This window comes from Balearica regulorum, chromosome 1, assembly GCF_011004875.1.
Source record: "Balearica regulorum gibbericeps isolate bBalReg1 chromosome 1, bBalReg1.pri, whole genome shotgun sequence".
NCBI lineage: Eukaryota > Metazoa > Chordata > Aves > Gruiformes > Gruidae > Balearica > Balearica regulorum.
This window is the reverse complement of record NC_046184.1, coordinates 204280525-204300988: the sequence shown is the minus strand read 5'-3', so window position 1 is coordinate 204300988 and position 20464 is coordinate 204280525. Positions and strand designations below refer to the sequence as shown.

The following is a 20464-nucleotide window of genomic DNA, read 5'->3' as shown; positions in this document are numbered from 1 at the left end:
GATATTTATTCATACCATTTCTAAAGACAGAAGCCACTTCTAAAGTCTGAGCTGTGGGGTGTCTGTGGATTGGCGTGTGTTTACCGAATATATATTCAAGTGCACGCATTTTGTATTTTAGGCAATACTAGCAGTAACTTTCTATGTGGTCCTGGTGAGATTTCCGTTAAGGGAGACCTGCTAGTATGAAATTAATTTCATGGGCCTTCAATCAGATATTTGTTTCCAAGGGTTTGTCATTTTGGGAACAGGCACAAGAAAAATACTTGTTATGATAATGACTGTCATGAAAAGGAACAGAGTTTCCAGATTTATTTTTGTTTTTAATAACTCAGTGGTATAGTTGTTGCTGTCTTTAACATGGTGGAGAAAGTTACATTTGCAACCAAGCTGGTAAAAAATTTCAGTAAAGATTAGTCTAGCACAGTATCCTAAAAATGGCAAAAGCTGTTACGGGACCATCAGTCCCAGGAATATGGTGTCTTTTCAAAGCTGTGATAATGTAATTGCACTATCTACTGTAATTTGGAAGGTCCGATTTCCAAATCAGGTTATAAAACTGATGGAGTTAGTAGGACCTAAAATACAATACTGTTTTCCCTACCATAATTAGGTTTTCTGGGTCTACATGTACTAGTAATGAAATTTTGATAGTTGATAACATTTATATTCAAACCACAGTCTTGACAAATGGCTGTGCATTTACACTTACTGTCACTTACATAAGCTATTAGTAATATGTCAAAATTATTTTCGTAGAGTTGTAAGTAGTTCATTTACCCTTTAGTTTAAAAGCAAAAAACTTCTGTCCAAATTTTTTACTCATAGATTCATAAGAAGCCAAGATTTTTTTATATGGATATAAAAAAAATTTATTTATTGCTCTTAACACTACTGTAAACATTTATAGAGTTTGAATAATTGCTCAAAAGACTGTAGCTACCTAGCATATGTATAGATAATGTATGTATAATTTTATCTGCTTCTGTGTTTGTGTATTCATCCTCATACCAAGGCATTTTCGGAACCTGTTGAGTGTAAAAGCAATGAGCTCAGAATCTGATACAGGGGTTTTTTTCAGATGGTCTCACTTGCATTTTTTTCTGCATGAGTTCCTGAAAAGAGGGAATTTAAACTTCATTTGTACATTATTAGCAGAACTTTTGTTTCTTTGTGTGGGAAGTGTCTATGTTGCTTACATCATCTAGCTAAGAAGAGGCAATCATCTGGCAGGAAGAAATTGGGAGAGAATTTAGGCTGAATGTCAGGAAAACTTCCTCAGGATGAGCTACATTGTGAAATACTTTGCCAAGGAAAATAGAAGTGTCTAAGGCACAAACTGAGTTGGAGCCAAGTGTTAGAAAATGCGATGTAGAACCAGAGTAAGTATTTTGTATTACTCAGTGACCATGCATCCTTCTTAGCCTGAATCATAGTTAATCAGATTGTCGTGAAGTATTGTTTAGTAACTAATTTCAAAGATGCCTGTCACGGTAATGGGCTAAGAATTATCGTGTGTTTCTCAAGAAGACTTTCACTCTCTCTTTTTCAAGGTAGGAATTATGGGGAGGAGGGGAAAGAGTCAGAAGTTGGACAACCTCTAATGAATATCTGCTTTTCCAGTTGAATTTAAGAATAACTTCATTAGCTGCGACATTTTCCCAAGATCATTTTGTGTGAGGCTCTAAATAGATTGATTTTAGTATTTAGAAGCCTAAATTTCTATGGATAGTTCTGCAGCTGGCCATTTTTTGTTTGTTTGTTTCTTTAAAGAAAAACAAAAGGAATCACTAAGTCAAATACAACCATTACTGGCAATTTGGACAAGTTAAATAAAATCATTTCTGTCAGTGTATTTTTATCCCTCACTGTTAAAGTTTCATTTAGTGTTTTTTGTTTGATTGTTTCAGCTAAAATTTTGAGGTGTTTGTTCTTATTTTGGACTCAGAAGAAGTTGCTGATGACATTCTGGCACTCAAGCTCTTGATCTCTTTTAGAAGTCTGTTGCTAATGAACAGCTTGTCTATCTGCCTTAATGTCTCCAGCTTCTGTCTGGGAAGAAGGCACCCGCACTCTGGCTTTCTGTTTTGTTTGAGAAAAGCATATTTAAAATAAGTTTCAGGAATTCTGACAAATGAAGTTTTTTAAAATAAATGCTGTGGTGAGTCTGACAGCTCAACATCCCTTAAGGGATAATGCGTGCTAATTAAAAAACATTGCTTTCACTTTTCATAGTAAGTCAGAAAATTCTTGCTTTGATTAGTTAAGTGTTTATTTATTCTTTTATTGATTTCCAACTTTCCCTTTGCATCGTAGTGGACCTCACAAGGAGGTCTCTTCGGGGTGCATTCACTCCACTCTGGAGATGTTTTGTTGACATCTGCATAGTGAGGGAAACATGCCTGGCCACAAAATTTACAGATCAGGATTTTGAAAAGCAAAGAAACAAAGTAATAAACATACGGAACTGATTTGGGGTGACTCTTAAGTATGTCTAACAGCCAGAGTGAAAGTGTCTGGGAAGATTTAAAATAGGGACTTTGCAAAGTAAATATTGTTGCTTATTTGCTAAGATTTATCTTAATCAGATAATTTATGTAGCTGTTTATTTTTAAAAAGTAAAAAGAAAAAAGCCACAGAAACTCCACCAAAACAGAGATTCCTTCACTTCTTAAATTGAAGATTCCCCCCACTACAAGAAATTTTGGTTTTATTGTGTTTACTTTTTCTTTATGGGAAAAAAATACTTTTCTTGTGATAAATATTTAAGAAGTGAAAGATACTTGTAACATAGTAAAATATCTGCATTTGCCATAGTACTCAATAGAATAATTTACCTTTAAAATTTTTCTGAAGCATAGGTATACTTGAATTCTGGATCTATTTTTTCTTAATTAGTTCTGTGCTCCAATTATGCTGTTTCCTGTGTTTATGTAGCCATTTCCCACTTGATAATATGTAATGTAAACATTCAAGCTGAGGATTTTTTTTTGTTTGTTTGGAAAGCCATAAAGAGAGGAAAAACCAGAAAAGTTTTCTTCAGCTGGCTATCTGAAATGACATTCTCAAGTTCTCGTTCGCTTTCATTATGATTTGAACTCTCAGCCTAGTCAAGAGACATGCACTGCTTGTATTAATGGTAGTGATGAAAAGATAAGTACCCAAACTTGTAAGTACACAACTGAACTGTTTTTCCTTCATTGTAGTTGTGCTTGCGATTATTTTATCTTTTACAGTTTTCATTGAGCTACAATGCATGGAGTAAGCCGTAAAAAGAAATGGCATCTCTTACCAGATGATTAGCTACCTACCATCACCATATCCATTGCTGATTTATGTCTGTCTTCTAAACATCTTCAGGGAAAAAGAGAAAAAAGCAAACTGGGGTTTTTATTGGTTTGGGTTTTGTGGTGGTTTTTTTTTTTTTCCCCCTGTAACACCAGGTAGTCTGTTTTTTTCAGGTGACATAAATAGTGCCTATATAGTGTAGATGGAATACATGCAGCGAAGGATTTATCTAGTTAAATGTGTCCAAAAATGCTGTGTTCAAGTTATTGTCTTCTGTCATTAACCTCTGAATACAGGGTAGTTATTTTTGAACAACACAGGTTGTTGACAGAAACGGATAATTTTGGTGAAAATCAGAAAACCGATAGGAGGAGAAGAGTGTAGCTCTTTTAGTTATGAAACCTACCAGCTTCAGTCATCTTTGTAATTCTTCATAGATCAGAAAAAGTTAAATGCACTCTTTAACACTTTATACAGTGGTCCCATCTATGTAGAAGATAATTCTGCTCACACAGCTAAGCAGCAAGACTAAGAGACGGAAGAGACTGGGCGAGGAGGGGGTGCAGAAGGGAGATATACAGAGTTTCCAGCTCATAAGTGACAGTAGTGACAAAAACCCCACTGAGCTCTTGCCTGCTGAAGGGAAAACAGGAATACAGGACACAGACAAATCAGAAATTCTTTGAAGTGTGTCCTTGTGTAATGAAGGAGTCAGTGGCATACATGGTCTTTGTTATGCGAAAAGATTTTTAGGGGAAAAAAAAAAATCAGTACCATAACCTGAAAAGAGATGAATGAAGTACAGGAGATACAAAACTGGAGCCCCCGTTGTTTGCAGCAAACTTGTCCCAGTATATTATCCTCTAGTGGGCCTTTACAATCAATTACAAGGCATAAGTCAGTGGGGTTTTTCCCCTTTCCTTTTTAACTTATTGGCCATTAGCTTCTGTTAATCTATTTAAAACTCCTATAGGGTTAAGGTGTGAATATTTTTCACATAAATGAATAATACTGGGGGAGGGAAAACCATACTGTACAGTGTTTTCTTCATTTGAATTTTACTTCACAATGCTCCACGCATGTAGTGTTCAATTATTTGTAAGCGACCAGGTTCTTTGCAGTGTCCGCTCACTGCTCCTGCTCTTTTGGTGAAGTTGCTGGGTGTAAGCGTGCCCGGCACTGCAGAGGCCTTCACTGCCCAATCAGGGAAACGTGTTTGATAACAGTTAACATTGCGTTATATTAAGGCAGTCTATTTAAAACCCCAGATCAACAGAGTAAGTGAAGAACCACCAGTTCATGCCTTTTGGCTTCTGATTTCTGGCACATTGAAGATGAGACACTCCAATGCTTCGTAAGACTTATTATCAGTACCTAGAACAGGAGTTCTCTTAAATGTGTTCATGTGGGAGTTTTCTAGTGGATCAACACACCTTAGAGTCTGACCATGAATGTATTTTACCTTCCTGTTGGCCAAGAACTGTTTTGAAGTGGTCTCTTCCTTCTGTGAATTATATGTAACAGTATCGGAGTCCCCCCTCCCCATTAATCAGAGACAGATTTAAACATCTTGCCCTTCAGATTCCTAACATTAACTCTTTGTAGCTGAGCTGAAGGAGTGATGTGCTCCCCAGGCACATTTGATATTTTCATGACGAGTTCATGCATCCTAGGTTCAGTATTATTTTTAAATGTTAGGAATGTTGAGTTCAGCCCAACAGTAGCTACGCTAGTTACAGGAAGGGTAGTCCATGCTGTGTGAACCCTCTGGCTGTTAAAGATTACTGACTCATGGAGGCAGGTTTGTAGATTGTCCTGTTTGTTTAAAACTCTATTCTTAGAACTATGCTATAATGAAAATTGACTAAAATGGATCTAGGTGCCCTATTTTAGATGTACAGCTGTGGCCTGAGAACCTGAATTTAAAGATGGCATAATAAAGGTAGTGTTAACAGGAACTTAGTTTACAATTCTGTTGATCCATAAGTTGCTTGAAGTAGGTATGATATGCTTCGTTTTCAGATTGGTTCACTGGTGCTGTCAGTAGTAAAACATAAATATTTTATGCTGTCACTATGTTGTCATTTCTGAGCAACCCTGAACAGCTCTTAGATGCTCGAGAATCACCACCACCTTCAGTTTTGCTCTGAAGTTAACAAGGAGCAGGTAGAAGAGGTTTGAGCATTAATACTCATTGCATAATTCTATCAGCCTTCACGTGGCATCTGCCAGAGCGCATTGCAGAGCCTGCCTGGGCATTGAGGAGGTCTGAATAGCCACACTGAGCTCCACAGTTGTACAGAAGGCTGGTATCCTAAGCTTTCGTGTCAGTGCGGGGATGCTACAAGTTTATTTTTCTGTTGCTGTTTAAGAACCCGGGAGCAGCAGCTGACACAGGAGGACGGGCAGGCTGGGACTGGCTTGTGCAGGCACTGTTAGTAATTCAGCAAAGTGCTTTTCCTCGCATGTACTTACTTCAGCAATGCAAAGTTCAAGCAGCACTTCCACCCTCCAAACTTTTATTGCTAATGAGGGCCCTTTATTCAAATCCGTTTCTTGGCAAGGCATACTGTGAGAGGAATGAAGTCAATTTTGTTAAAAGTTACTGTGGGAGGGCAGTAACAGCATTGTTAAAATCCGTGTCTGGGCAATTCCCTTGATACCATTCTTTGCATCCTAATTTCCCCATAAAGCCTAATTAACAACATCCCAGTGTTTACATCTTTGTTCAGTACTTGTAATACTTGGGATAATGTTTGACATTTGGAATAGAGACTTGCCACTTGAGAAGAGCTGTGCAATTTTTTTATTATTATTTTATTCAGGCTACGAAGGAGGAAGGGAAGAAATAAATGAAGATGTAGGAAGGAAGTTAAATTTTGAGATGAATCGGTTTTATATGATATTAATTTTGGAATTTTCTTCCCCTACCACTTCAACTACATTATAAAGCATAACCTATCCGAATTTGTTTGGGCCCCTTTTGTACACAGATGTTTCTTCTGGGGAGTATCTAATGTTTCAGCAAACACAGGACTCCTTTGCCAGTTTGTATGCTGTGAGTGGGAGAGGAATTCATGTGCTCACTCTGCAAACGCTTTCAAGTCTAAGATCTGATTTCCTTCAATTTAACGCATGTAACTAGTGTGTGTTTATTAACGATCATGAATCTAGCCATGCCCTTGAATAATTCCGCTGGGTTTTTTTGTCTCGATACCAACCTCTGGCATCCGGTTTCTCCAGCCCATTATGCATTGCTAGCACAGTCTCATTTCTATTTCTTAGAATTCTTATCAGCTGCTGTTTTTCATTTCTCCATTTCCTTGTTTACATTGTAAAATGTATTGCGTTGCCTTTCTTGAAAGCTATTTGAATTTGTCTTTGTATTATTTGTACATTGTAATACCTAAATGTAACCATTTTGTTATGTAATCTCTTATTTTAAAAGACATTTTAAGTGTAAACTTTTGGTATAATAATTCTATAAAAGTGTAAGTATATTTTAAAAGTCTGTAGTAAAAACTTAAAGACATTTTTAAAGGTTAGCATCACATAGTTTTCCTATTGTAATCTGAGTTTATAAAATACTATTAACGTGATGGTAGCAGGAAAAGATATTGTTTGACCTTATTTGGGTCAAATATTTGAGATATTTAACCTTCTCTTCATTCAACTATATAAAAAAGAAAATTAAATCTACCAGTCTTTTGAGATTTGCAGTAAAATAAAGAATTATGAGAATATAAGAGAATATCGAACTTCAAACATATGTATATACACATGTGCATATATATGGAACATGACTGCTTTCAATAATCCATTTTTGTAAGGCTTTGTTTTGAAGATGTAGACTAGAATTAACATAAAGGTGTTTGTAGCATTTTTGCTTCAGCAGTTCACAATGCTTGAAAATCTGAAAGGCATGTAATATTCCTCCGAGAACAAATCTGCTTTCTATATGCAGATGACACTTTAGATATAGTGTAAATAATTTTAAGGCTGTCCGTAGAACGTATTAGACATCTCATTGCCACTACATGTTATCAGAAGCAGTTTTTTCACTGGGTGTATGTGTTAGGTTTGTAGCCTCTGACTTTACTGCTAGTTGGAGTGATTGATAATATCTATCTGCTGCACTTTCTCAACTCGCAGGACAGTTTAAGCATCAGTTATCAAGATGGCTTTAACAGTAAATTTCGTTTGTCAAACCAGACTATTTAGTATAAGGTGATTATAATAAATGCAATTTCTGTTCCACATACAAAGAGCAGGAATTGAGTAGGTGCTTCTTGGTGCTATTTAAAGTTATGCTTGAAGTATTAGTGTTCTGACAGTGCCCAAGAATCTTGTGTTTATGACTGGAACAGATTAGCATGCAAACATTAAAACTTAACTACTGTAAAATAACAACAATTCTGGGAGTTTAAATATAATGATAGTTTCTCTTTAAATATTTATAAGGCAACAAAGACGTTTTAAGCTTGCTTACTGCAAATTCTCAAATGTGGAATTTCAAACAGATGGAATGACTATTTAGCTTTTTCCCTCCAGAGACATCACAGGCAATGAATGCATTGAGTGAACAAGAAAGTTAAAGGGACATACCATTAAAAAGAAGTATTAAATGAACGTGTAGATAATATACTTTCTAGATATGCCAAACACCATTTTTCCATCTATAAAAAACTTCTAATATATGGAAATTTTTTGGCTCACTTTACTCTTTTTTTCCCTGCAATGATATGTTCAGCCTGAAATAACCTGCCTCATTATGCAAAACAAGAACTGTTGAGATGCCTGTGAAACTTGCTGCAGTAACTCCATGGTACAATTATTCTCATCTAAGTGCTTTTTTTTTTTCCTTCGCTATGTGTCTTGTCATTCACTGAGCAATGTCTAAAATCAGAGTCCAGTCTTGCAGTCATTAAGTATTGTATGTTATGGTTGCAGTTCATGAAGAGATGAACAAATCATTAAGAAAACTAGTCATAAGATACTTGAAATCATTTATAAGACCTGTTATTTCCTATATAGTTCTGTTAAATGCTTGTTCTGTTGGGAACTTGTCCTGTATTTCTGTAAGACCTTGCCATTAGGTAACGTAATCATAGAATCATAGAAAGGTTTGGGTTGGAAGGGACCTTAAAGATCATCTAGTTCCAACCCCCCTGCCATGGGCAGGGATACCCTACACTAGACCATGTTGCCCAAAGCCCCATCCAACCTGGCCTTGAACACTTCCAGGGATGGGACATCCACAACCTCTCTGGGCAACCTGTTCCAGTGAACAGGTAATGATGTTCAGATGTTTCTGGAGCAGCGTTACGTGAACAGGGTCAGACTGGGAGCATCTGATTTCTGAAGATCTGTTTTCTTCTGTTAGTTTCCATACTCGGCTTCAGTGAGGTCCCTGGATGAGTGCTTGCTGTCTGTGTCAGACACCAGTTAGCTGCCATGTTCCAGAGCCAGCTGGTGAATCTGCTGTCTTAATACCTGTTAATAACAGAAAGTGCAAGTAGTAGAGGCAGCATGCTGCCATGGGACACCGTGATGTAGGGCAGAATGCTGATTTCTGAGACTGAACGAAGTCCCAGCTTAAAAAGAAGTGATATGCAACGGCAAATTTGGGTTTTAACAGGCAAAATAGCCTAGATCAGATGAGCAGTTTTGAATATACCTGTTTCAGCACTCACTCTACACGTATATCAGTTGGTGATAAGTATGCTATAAATTAAATAAAAGGAAATCTAGAGGTATAAAAATGTTACTTCATTTTGTGCCTAATAATAAGCCATATCCTGTATTACGTAATATAATAAAGTTTGTGTTCCCTATATAGCCTCACTTCAGAATTAAAATGTATTTGCCTATTTGTTTCTTTTAAATTCTGAAGCAAGTCATTGTTACACTACTTCATTGGTTGTAGTACACCAGTAATTTATTCTTCAATATTTTGGGTGTATGACTGCATTTGTAATTCAACTGTTCAGTACATATTGGAAGTGCCATATACCTTTGTGAGTGTAACTTTGGACCGTGGAGTTAACTTGACAATAACCTTTGTGAATCTTGTAATGTCTGTAACGTTTACGCTGGCTCTGTTGAATCTCGCTGCTTGCTGCTGAATGAGAAGCAACTCTTCTGCCCAGTCCCAGATTTCTTTGGGTAATTCCATAAAACTTTGAATGGATTTGCAGTATCCCTGAGTGAGAGCAGACTTAAGCCTCAGTGGCCCAGACATTCATTTGCTTTCTTTTGGAAACATCTAAATAATGTTGTATTTAGACTTTATACATCTACTCAGAATTATCACAGAATGGTTAGGGTTGGAAGGGACCTTAAAGATCATCTAGTTCCAACCCCCCTGCCATGAGCAGGGACACCCTCCACTAGACCACGTTGCCCAAAGCCCCATCCAACCTGGCCTTGAACTCATCCAGGAATGGGGGCCTCCACAGCCTCTCTGGGCAACCTGTTCCAGTGCCTCACCACCCTCACAGTCAAGAATTTATTTCTAACATCTAATCTAAATGGACCCTCCTTCAGCTTAAGGCCATTACCCCTTGTCCTGTCACTACACTCCCTCACAAACAGTCCCTCATCAGCTTTCCTGTAGGCCCCCTTTAGGTACTGGTAAGCTGCAATTAGATCTCCCTGGAGCCTTCTCTTCTCCAGGCTGAACAACCCCAACTCTCTCAGCCTGTCCTCATAGCAGAGGTGCTCCAGCCCTCGGATCATCTTTGTGGCGTCCTCTGGACTCTCTCCAACAGCTCCATGTCTCTCCTGTACTGGGGCCCCCAGAGCTGGACGCAGTACTCCAGGTGGGGTCTCACCAGAGCGGAGTAGAGGGGCAGGATCACCTCCCTCGACCTACAGGTTTGATGCAGCCCAGGATACGGTTGGCTTTCTGGGCTGCAAGTGCACACTGCCAGCTCATGCTGAGCTTCTCATCAATCAATACCCCCCAAGTCCTTTTCCTCGGGGCTGCTCTCAATCCATTCCTCGCCCAGCCTCGCCCTATAGTCGTGCTTGGGATTGCCCTGACCCTCGTGCAGGACCTTGCACTTAGCCGTGTTGAACTTCATGCAATTCACACGGGCCCACCTCTCCAGCCTGTCAAGGTCCCTCTGGATGGCATCCCTTCCCTCCAGCGTGTCGACCACACCACACAGCTTGGTGTCGTCAGCAAACTTGCTGAGGGTGCACTCGATCCCTCTGTCTGTGTTGCCGACAAAGATGTTGAACAGTGCCGGTCCCAGTACCGACCCCTGAGGAATGCCACTCATTGCCAATCACCTCCTTATTTTCCATGTGCCTGAGCATAGTCTCCAGGAGGATCTGCTCCATGGTCTTGCCGGGCACAGAGGTGAGACTGACCAGCCTGTAGTTCCCTGGGTCTTCCTTTTTACCCTTCTTAAAAATGGGTGTTATGTTTCCCCTTTTCCAGTCAGTGGGAACTTTGCCGGACTGTCAGGACTTCTCAAATATGATGGAGAGTGGCTTAGCAACTTCATCCGCCACTTCCCTCAGCACCCACAGATGCATCTCCTCAGGTCCCATGGACTTGTGCACCTTCAGGTTCCTTACATATTCTTGAACCTGATCTTCTCCTACAGTGGGCAGTTCTGCATTCTCCCAGTCCCTGCCTTCTGTGACCTGGGCAGTGTGGCTCAAGGATTTGCCAGTGAAGACTGAGGCAAAGAAGTCGTTGAGTACCTCAGCCTTCTGGGTAACCAGGTTGCTTGTTTCATTCCAGAGGGGACCCGCATTTTCCCTCGTCCTCCTTTTCTCACTGACATACCTATAGAAGCTTTTCTTGTTGTCCTTAACGTCCCTGGCCAGATTTAATTCTATATTTGGCTGCTCGGACAGTTTCTCCGTGTTCTTCCCAGGACACCTGTCTTTGTTTCCACCCTCTGTAGGCTTCCTTTTTTTTGTTTGACTTTGCCCAGGAGCTCCTTGTTCATCCACAGGGGCCTCTTGGTGTTTTTGCCTGGCTTCCTCTTTGTTGGGCTGCATCGCTCCTGAGTTTGGAGGAGGTGACCTATCTTCATGGAAGCAGAATAGCAAACTTGAGTTTGATTGCAGAGAACCAGGCAATTTCATGATGTGATGCGTCTTGTCTGAGAGGTGTCCATATGGGTCACAGGAATCGTGCTTATTTCTCCCCATGGATTCAGAAGGGAAGCTCATGTGGCCATATCAAGTGCAGAGGCCATGAATATCTAATGTTGAGTGACTGAATTAATTGCCTGCAAGTTCTTGAGAGTCTGTAAACAGGTACCGTTATTGAGATGGTAATGTCTTCTGTCAGGTCTTGCTGTTGCCAGTGTATGAACTGATTCATTAGGGGATACTTAAAGTTTCCAGATTTTGGCGGGGGGGGGAGCTGTCATTTAAACTCAAAAATACTTTTTTCTTTCTCTATTCTCTTAATGCCAGTCATTAGAGTTCATATTTCTCTGTTATTACATGGCCACAAAGACAGTTAACCAGTGTTAGTATAGAGTGATCTCAAAGGTCCAGGATTTCAGGGTCATTCACAAGGCTTGTGTTCTGGGAGAAAGAAAGGAGCTTCTGCTCCACGGTCATTGCACACATGGAGGGTATTGGTGCCTCCTTTCCTTCCAAGAGAATCACGTTACTGGTTTTATGAAAGTTTGTACTGGACCTTGGGATCTTTGAGTGCTGAAGTACCATAAAAGTTGTAGTTGGCCGTAGAGATGGAGACATCACAGAAAAGGCAAGATGCTTGAGAGTGGTTGGGCTGTATTTGATAGGAACTCGCTGTGTTGCACCCTTATCTGAGAGCGCAAAGGTCATCATCACCTTGTTTAGGAGCATGTGGAAACATGCCCCAACTTTGAGACTGTTGGATGTAAAAGGAATGAAATGTGGTTTACATACATGCACTGATGTAATGAAAATATTTTAAACTTCTTTTTAATTACATGCTGTGTTTAATGGTATAGTGGATATTTTAAAAATAGGGGAAAAAAGACATTATGATGGAGTATTTCTAAAATGGCATTTACTCACGCATTCCTGCCAGTGAGCTCCCGGAACATATTGATTGCAAACCATAACATTTTCTTCCTTGCATGATGCTTGGGAGGAACAAAGGAAACTATCAAGTGGGGGAGAGAGCCCGAGAGGACCTCCTGGTATTTGATATTCTCCCCAGTTTGTGAGACAAGGTCGCATCTGGTTTGTGATCACAAAGATAGTCACAGTACTCTCTGAAAAATTTGCTTGTTTTTATACTGTGCTTAGCAATCTTCTTAGCATGAGTGGGACTGTTTGTTCTTTGATTTTATTTATTTATTTTCTTTATTTTTTTTATTTCTTTTTCCCCTTCAAGTGCAGTCCTGGGAGTAATCTCTGGATTGGCTTCCCTCAGTGGGATCCTTGGCTTTTCTTTGTTTCATTAGCACACAAAATGCTACAAGTACAGTCTTGGTGCTCATCATGCTTTCAGGAATGATGAAATGTTTCTTTTCCTTCTCAACTTGGCAATGTAATTTCTTTCTGTTAGTGCTAGTCTCAGTTGGTGTGATACTCTCTACCTAACTTGCCCTGTAGTTTACCTGTACTGGAGACTGGTGGAGGAAAAAGCAGAGTTAAAATTAACACCCCATTAGTAGGCTGTTAGTTTTGTGAAGAGTCTTACTCTGTATGGAAGAGGAGAATAGCGTTTTTCACAAAAAAAGAAGTGAAAAAGCTATGAAAATGTGCAGGGTTTCTTTGTATTAGTAAGAGCAGTATCATTACCTATATTTGAAAGATGCACCAGTTTGTAATATGCGCAATTAATATAAATCTCTGCAACAGCTTGCTTGAACTGAAGGGTTTAATAGAACTGAACCTCTGATTTAAAAAATAGCTTTTACATCTTTATTTTCCTGCCTCCTTAGTCTCTGGTTCAACAGCATGCACCTCTTGGAATTTTCTTTTTCATCTCTTTCCTTTTAAATTCTTTACAGCGTCACCATAGTTAAGCATTGAGTCACAGGAAGGGCAGCAGGTCAGGTTGAATGCTTGGCTAATTGTTGTGGGATTTGAATATATTGGGGAAATAAGCTATAGGGTTGGAGGTCTCCCGCTCGTATGGAATTCACAGTGTCCTGAAGGAGCAAAGCCGCACGGGCGGAGGGGAAGAATGAGGGCTCGCTGAGTGCAGGGGTGGGCAGCCAGTACCTCCAGCAAAGGAGTCCTGCGTGGGTGCAGTTCAGCGAAGACTGACTAGGGAAGTGAAGAGCTCTGACGGTGTTAGGATCACTCCTCCTGCAGTCCCCACTGTAAGGTATTTTCTGTGCCAGAGAGATTTGAGGTTTGCAGGAGAATCTGGTTTTGGTCAAGGTATGAGTTTGTCAAAATTTGATCAAAAGTATCCTAAACTGTCTCAGACTAGGATCTCACCAATGACCTACTTTTCAAGATCTTTAGTTCTTCATAAGTGAGGTTGTGTGCTTTCTAGTAGCACTTGCCTCTGTCTCAGCATCACTCAAAAACCCAGGTATGCAACTGTTTCTTTCAGATGAATTTTAAAGGATATCACTTCCCAGTTGAAGGGAAAGATCAGGATCTCCTCCTGATTCTTACAGAAGTGGGTGTGGCATCTGTACGTGTCTCTCAATTTTTCGTAGCTTATAACAGGAGTTGATATCCAAGCATTAAAGTACTACAGCATCATTAAAGGACATGGAGATAAAAAGACAGACCATTCTTTGTGTAGGACATTTGTCTCTGAAGTATGGATGCTTCCAATGAAACCCCTATCTTACTTCATCTCTCAGAAAATCAGTATTTCTGGAATAGTAAATATTTCTGGAAGTGTAAAAAAAAACCAAACCAAAACAAAAAAACCCACCAAACCCCAGGACAGAATCTGATGGCAGATAATTGGAAAGATAAAGCTTTCATATCTAGTTTATCCACCCACCCGTAATTAGATGTTTTGAGGGGAAAATGTATCAGGAAATCTTTATTTACCAAGACCCCAAACAGGTAATTGCAAAGTCAAGATACTGAAAAACTGAGATGATGATTGCAGTGTTCAGTTTAAAATATTATGTGCACATGCCATATTCTGTGTATATATACACCTCATGACAATGTGTACTTTTTAGAACAAAATATTTTAGGTTTAAAAAGTTGATGGTAGAATCTGAGGCAGGCATATTCACAAAGACCAACTTTATCCAAGGGTGAATGATTTTTATTCTACTTTCTCTATAATCAGTAGAAAAGAAAAACTCCTTGATGAGACCTAACATCTGAAGTTAGGTTTCTCCTCTATATTGTTCTTCATAGGAGTGTTTCCTCCTCTAATGTTTCATGAGGACTTCCTAAGGAGACTGGCCTTTCGGTGCTAAAGGCAGCCTTTGTGCATGTACTCCTGTGTCATTTTTTGACTATTTCAGGTATGACACTATAGTAATTTACTTTTAAACATAGGCTACATGATATGGAAAATTAAAAAAATAATGTTCACTTGAAAAAACTTAGGAAAAAAGAATTTATTCAGCCATATATAACAACTCCCAGCATGGCACATGATTTATAAGCATCCCCTTGTGCCAATGTATTAAGACCACTTGATACACCACTAGGCTAAGAAGCTGAATATTGCATTACTCATCATACATGGAAGTGTCCAACCTATGTTATTACTAGTCTATAGTTAAAACTTTGTAATCTTCTGAAGCTACTTTGTCATCAGCTGAATTCGAAGTCTTCTTGAAATACCTGGCATTGGTAGTGATATTTTTAGAAAATTAACACAAGCTTGGATATTGTTTGAGGTCTCTTTTTTTTTTTGTAAATGTGAGAGGGATTAAGATAAACTTCAAATATATTAATTTTTTTGTTTTCTGAGTATGTGATTTATCTGTGTAGAGTTTTCTGTGCAAAGCTGTAAAAATATTTGTCCTACTAAGGTCAAGTAGCTACAGGCACTGAAATTCACATTATTACCTTTATGTAATATTTACACTTTTTAACTTTTAAAATAAAAAACTGAGGACTTAAATACATGACTAATGTATCATCATGACATGTTTATATTCTTTGTAGCATGTAAACCTGAAACATAACTAACTTACCTAAATGCCTGGTGTCTGTATTTGGTCCCTGCTGGTGTGTTTGAAGTTGTATTGATTAGGAGCTGTTGATACAGGCCACAGACACAAGAATTTTTTTTCTGACAGATCAGACATTAGGAATTGTTAGGAATTGGAGGAAAGATTTCAAATTAAATTATTTCTTTTTGTCTAGCAGGGCAATATCTTTCTACATTAGAAATGCATTGCTATGAATATATTAGCTATGAGATTCGTTGCCTTCTTTGAATTTAATTGATGTTTTCTAGAAGTCTTATACCAACATGAAGCAGATTAGTGTTTGTCAGCATTCACAACTCATGAGTCATTTGGCACTTCAGGGAAATTAGTTTTATTTCCCATATGCAAGTGTGAGAATTCTGTGTTGCAGTGAAAAGTACTCGTAGCAGATTTGAAGCAAAAAATGTCTTTCCCAGATACAGTATAGAAACTAATTTTTTTCATAGTTAAAGCATTTTACTGTAGTTCAGATAAGCTTGATTTAATTCCTAATTCTGTCTCTGCAAAAATGCATCACTTGATACTGTTGCTGTCATCTTCCGGCAGTTGGGAATCCCGTTAACTTAATTGTCTCTGCGACCTACCTAGTCTTTAGCCCCGCAAATAAAAATACAAAGCTCAAAAGGTATTAACTGTTCTTATTACTGCAATTCAACATTGTAGATTGCCAGGTGAAGCTCAAAGCACTTCAGGGCTTAAAATTTCTGTGTCTATATTGTTAGTATTTAATGAATAAGCAGCTGCATCAAAGTTGAAGTTAAATTTCTGTTCATATCCACTGGTCCTACCTAAGTAAAAGAACATGAAGAAGAATGATGCGTGTACAATCTGCATATCTATCCCAAATTCAGGGCTAGAAAACTCATTCAAAAAATTAACATTGACTTAAATTTAAGAAAATCTAGAAATGGAAATGTTCAGATATGTTTACAAAAATTCTATTCTTCTTTTTCTAACATAGTGTAATAATTGTGATTCTCATATGGATATGTTAGTTGATGTTGGATTTTCTTCTTCATTCTACTGATGATTGAAACTTTTAGTAAAAAATGAAAGTTCAAAAAATTGCTAGTCAAAAATGTCTCCAAGTATAAACTGTGGTTTTTGACACATCACAGAGAAACTCCACATCTAATCTCATTATTGGTATATAAATTCAATTTCACAGCTAACTTCTGGAAGGAAGGAGGGTGGGTTAGAAAGATGGAAGATAATGAATCAGAAAAGACAAATTAATGGTTCTTCACCATGTTGTCTCAAAGGCTGTCAGAGCATATTGAAGTGTTGCAGTTATGCAAACAGAGAATGACCTCATAAGTTGTCAAAGTTGGCTTAGAAAAAAGTATTTTTTGATTTTTTAAATGTTTCTTTTTCAATTATTTTTTACAAATTCAGTGTGATTTTGGTGATACTTATTTTAATGGTAGTTTTATCAATAAATCTAAATAGAGTTATACATACCAAAGTTAAAAAGTTGATGAAGTTCTTTAGAAAAATCTTTCTTTTTCACTAGATCTAATATAGCTCTCTCAACTGTCAAAGTAGTATTTTCCTATTATGTCTGCCTAATACTTGTCTAGCATCTTAATTAAAAAAAAAGACTGATGAACTGACACTAAGTTAAAACTGCATGATTTTTTAATTTTATTTTTAATCCTTCTGGAGGAAGACTGGCGCTTTTGTCAAACAAGAGAAACAATCCCATTATTTGATTGACTGCCACATATTAGCCAAGCCGGGAGCTGGCACTGTGTAGCATTCAATAACTATTGGATCAAGAAAGTATGACTTCTCTAAAGGTGTGACTAATCTGAATAAGCTTTTAAGGGCAAGATCTGTATTTTAAACACAACATGGATTTCTGAAGTTGCTATTTACAGAAACCATTACAGTCTTTTTGACTTTGTTTGCCTGTTCCAAGTGTCTGTGATTCCAAGCTAGCACAATAACTGAGTAGGAGAGGGATTATCGCATTGGCAGGAAGAAAGCTACTCTGTTAGGACCACACAGTGAAAATGTCGGATTATCTAAAGCAATCAGATTTCTATAGAAATGGTTGTGGGAGGATTAGATTCTTAATTTGAGGGGGAAGAGAGAAGCTCTGTGCCAATTTGTGACACTTAACAAAGAAACTGTAATGTAAAGTAATTGCAGTGATAGGAATCAACAATGAAAGGAAACGAATAAATGCATGTGTAAGGCAAAAATTATTCTTTCTCTATAATTTTCAGTCTCCAAAAGCTAGGCACAGCCTGGTGGAAATCAGCAGAAGTCTTTTCTCAGCAGAGCATTCTGCATCTTGTAATACCGGCTGTTGAAATACGTCTGCTGGGATTCTCTCTGGTACTTTGCTGGTGTGTTCTCCCTCCCCAAAGGCCATTACTTGCCTAGCTCTTAATTTTGCTGGGAGGTGAATTGCCACATCAGGGCTTTTGTCAGTAGAAGCTTTCAGCCCAGGGATGAGCTTGCAGCACGTTCTGTTGATGTGGCTCAGCAGATCTGTTTGGGGGCACAGACCTTGTCTAGATGAAGTACATGACATCTTTTAATTAGCCCTGTGATACCCACTGTCCATTCCTAGTTGCATGTATAACTGTGGGGGTGAATAACGTGCCTCAGCCCGGCAAAGCCACTTACTTCCCAGATGACTCCTTCTTAGTGCCGAATGTTTCCTATGAATTATTCTTCCACAGTCTTTGAAGCAGGATATTTCATTTGCTTTGTAGCAGCATTGAGTGAGACTGGTAGTAGTTGTGTTTCAGTCATTTTAAGGCTGTCAAGAGGGCAACATATGAAGTGAGGTCTCCTGGTGTGGCATGGTGGCCACCTAAACGTGATAGCGTTGAGCGAAGGGAAGAGCCATATTCAGCTCCATGTAGAGTTAGTTTGACTGGCACTGACTAGCAACAGGACTAACAGCGATTACTGGTATCAGTAGTAACTACTTCAATAATATTTTAATTATTTGAATTGTCTCTTTTAATTGAACTGTGACGTATTTAATATGTTGTTGTTGTATATAGCAATGACAAGAGAAAAAACTTACTTTTGTACATGAAAAAGAAAGAAAAGATGTATCCACACTTCTGTACCAGTGACTCCAGCAAGCCTTTGTGATTTCTGTATGTGCCAAAAGCCGTGTACATGCTCTGTCAGCTGTCAAAACTTCCAGCTGCTGCTTCCAGATGTACACAGTGCACTTCTGCTTGATTGTGGGCAACTTATTTAACACTTTTGTACTCCTGTTAATTTTAATCTGCATTGCTTAGTGATCATTGGGATAGAGATTATCTTTTAAGTGCATGCACTTTGCCTTGTAGAAAGTGTTGACTCTCAGTCAGATAGCTGGATGTTGCCTAAAAGTCCATATATTTGGGGAAAATGTCCACTTGGAGCATAACGTAGCTTTGTAGTCTGTTGCAGTCAAACTGATGGAGTATGTTGAATGCAGTGAAAACACTCCTCCTCATCCTCAGCGCCTGATCTTTACCTTTAAATGTAGCCCATTTTGATCCCTGTATCATCGAGCATGCCAAGTGTTGGCTTTGCTGTCTTGGCCTTTGTTACATTAGGATGTCAGAGAGAGTCTCGACTTTTCCTGAAACTGCCCTTCTGAGAGATATGTGGTGATTCTGTGGTCTTTCAAATTGTAATGTTAGGTTTGGGAGAAAACAAAATGTGTTTGTGTTTCAATGGGTTTATTCTTTATGTTTATTATTGCAGCCTTCTGAGAAGTTTTCATGCTCAACTGACAGTGTAACGTATCAATTATTGTTATGGAAGAATCACAAGAGCTGTATTCATTCACATGTGGCTTAGGTACATGTTAGCTTTGCCCAGACCTCCAAACCTGCCAAAGCCCAAATGTAGAATGTGATGAGTGGTAAACACTGGACTGGTGAGGAGGAAAAAAAAAAAAAACTATTCATGCAGAAAACCTAAATTTTTGCCTGTAGTTAGTATAATAGACTATTATAATGTGTTTTATTATGCTTAATTTCTGATGTGTTGGCAGTTTTCAATTTCTTCTGATTTTTCTGCAGTAAAATCAATTTAATTGGTTATTAAAAGGCATATGGTGAAGTCATGCTACCCGTTTATTTAGTGAGTGGCATGATGGCATGGCTGGCATTTGTATTCTGCTGCATGTGTGTTTCCAGCCCAAATGACTAGGGACCACTTCGGGTGGTCGCTGCTGGGAATGATCTTCAGAGAGGGGTTCCCAGGACTGGAATTACACTAAATAAACAGAGGCCGTGAGGGGAAAACTGTGATTCATTAGGAACCCTGGTTTAGGTTAAAGCGATAAAAATAGCTGCAGGGCATCTTAAATTAGTTTAAAAACTAGAAAAGTGAAGAAATCCAATCTAGAGTATTTTGTACGTTGTCCACTTTTCTTTTTAGAGTTCTCTGTCTTACTCTCCTCTGGTCAGTGTAACTAGGTGTATAATTCATAGAGATAGCCGAAAAGATTCAGCTGTCAAAGATTCAGATTCTGTAAACACAGGATTTTTTAGGCAGTGCTGTCGGTACTACTATGTTTGTCTTCTGTGTGCTGCCAAAAGATGTTCCTGGAAGTTTTCGTTTTCTATTCTGGATTTAGGCAAGATGCAAGAAATGGAAGTAAAACATCAGAAAACCCTTCTATGTATTGCAGATAAAGTTCCTACATCATTCATTACAATTGCTTTAGCTATTCATGGAAAAGTTCCATAATAGACCAGTGAACATGTGTGTTGTATGTTTTATGTAAAGATATAATTATTTGACTCCTACCCATATGCTCTTACCAGAATTTTAAGACATGAATTTTTCAGTCTTGCACATTGGCAGAGTTACAATGACTCCACTTTCTGCAAATACTCTGTATTAAAAAGATATGCTTTATGTTTAACTTTGCAGATCCAGAATGCTAATGATGTGCTAATAGCACCGCTGGAGAAGTTTCGTAAAGAGCAAATAGGAGCAGCAAAAGTAAGTGCCTGCGGAAACGATTCTCTTTCATTTCATGTTTATTTGAGTTTATCAGTGTGTTTTGAAAGCTGGACTGAAAA

General features: G+C 38.4%; 1 protein-coding gene across 1 annotated transcript in view; it reads left to right on the top strand.

Moving 5' to 3' along the window:
• Positions 1–20464, top strand: part of ARHGAP42 (Rho GTPase activating protein 42) — a 172786-nt gene that overhangs the window by 70642 nt on the left and 81680 nt on the right. Inside the window, exon 4 of the mRNA XM_075742338.1 lies at positions 20313–20384. Coding sequence (XP_075598453.1) covers positions 20313–20384 — 72 coding nt within the window. The remainder of the gene's footprint in view (positions 1–20312; positions 20385–20464) is intronic.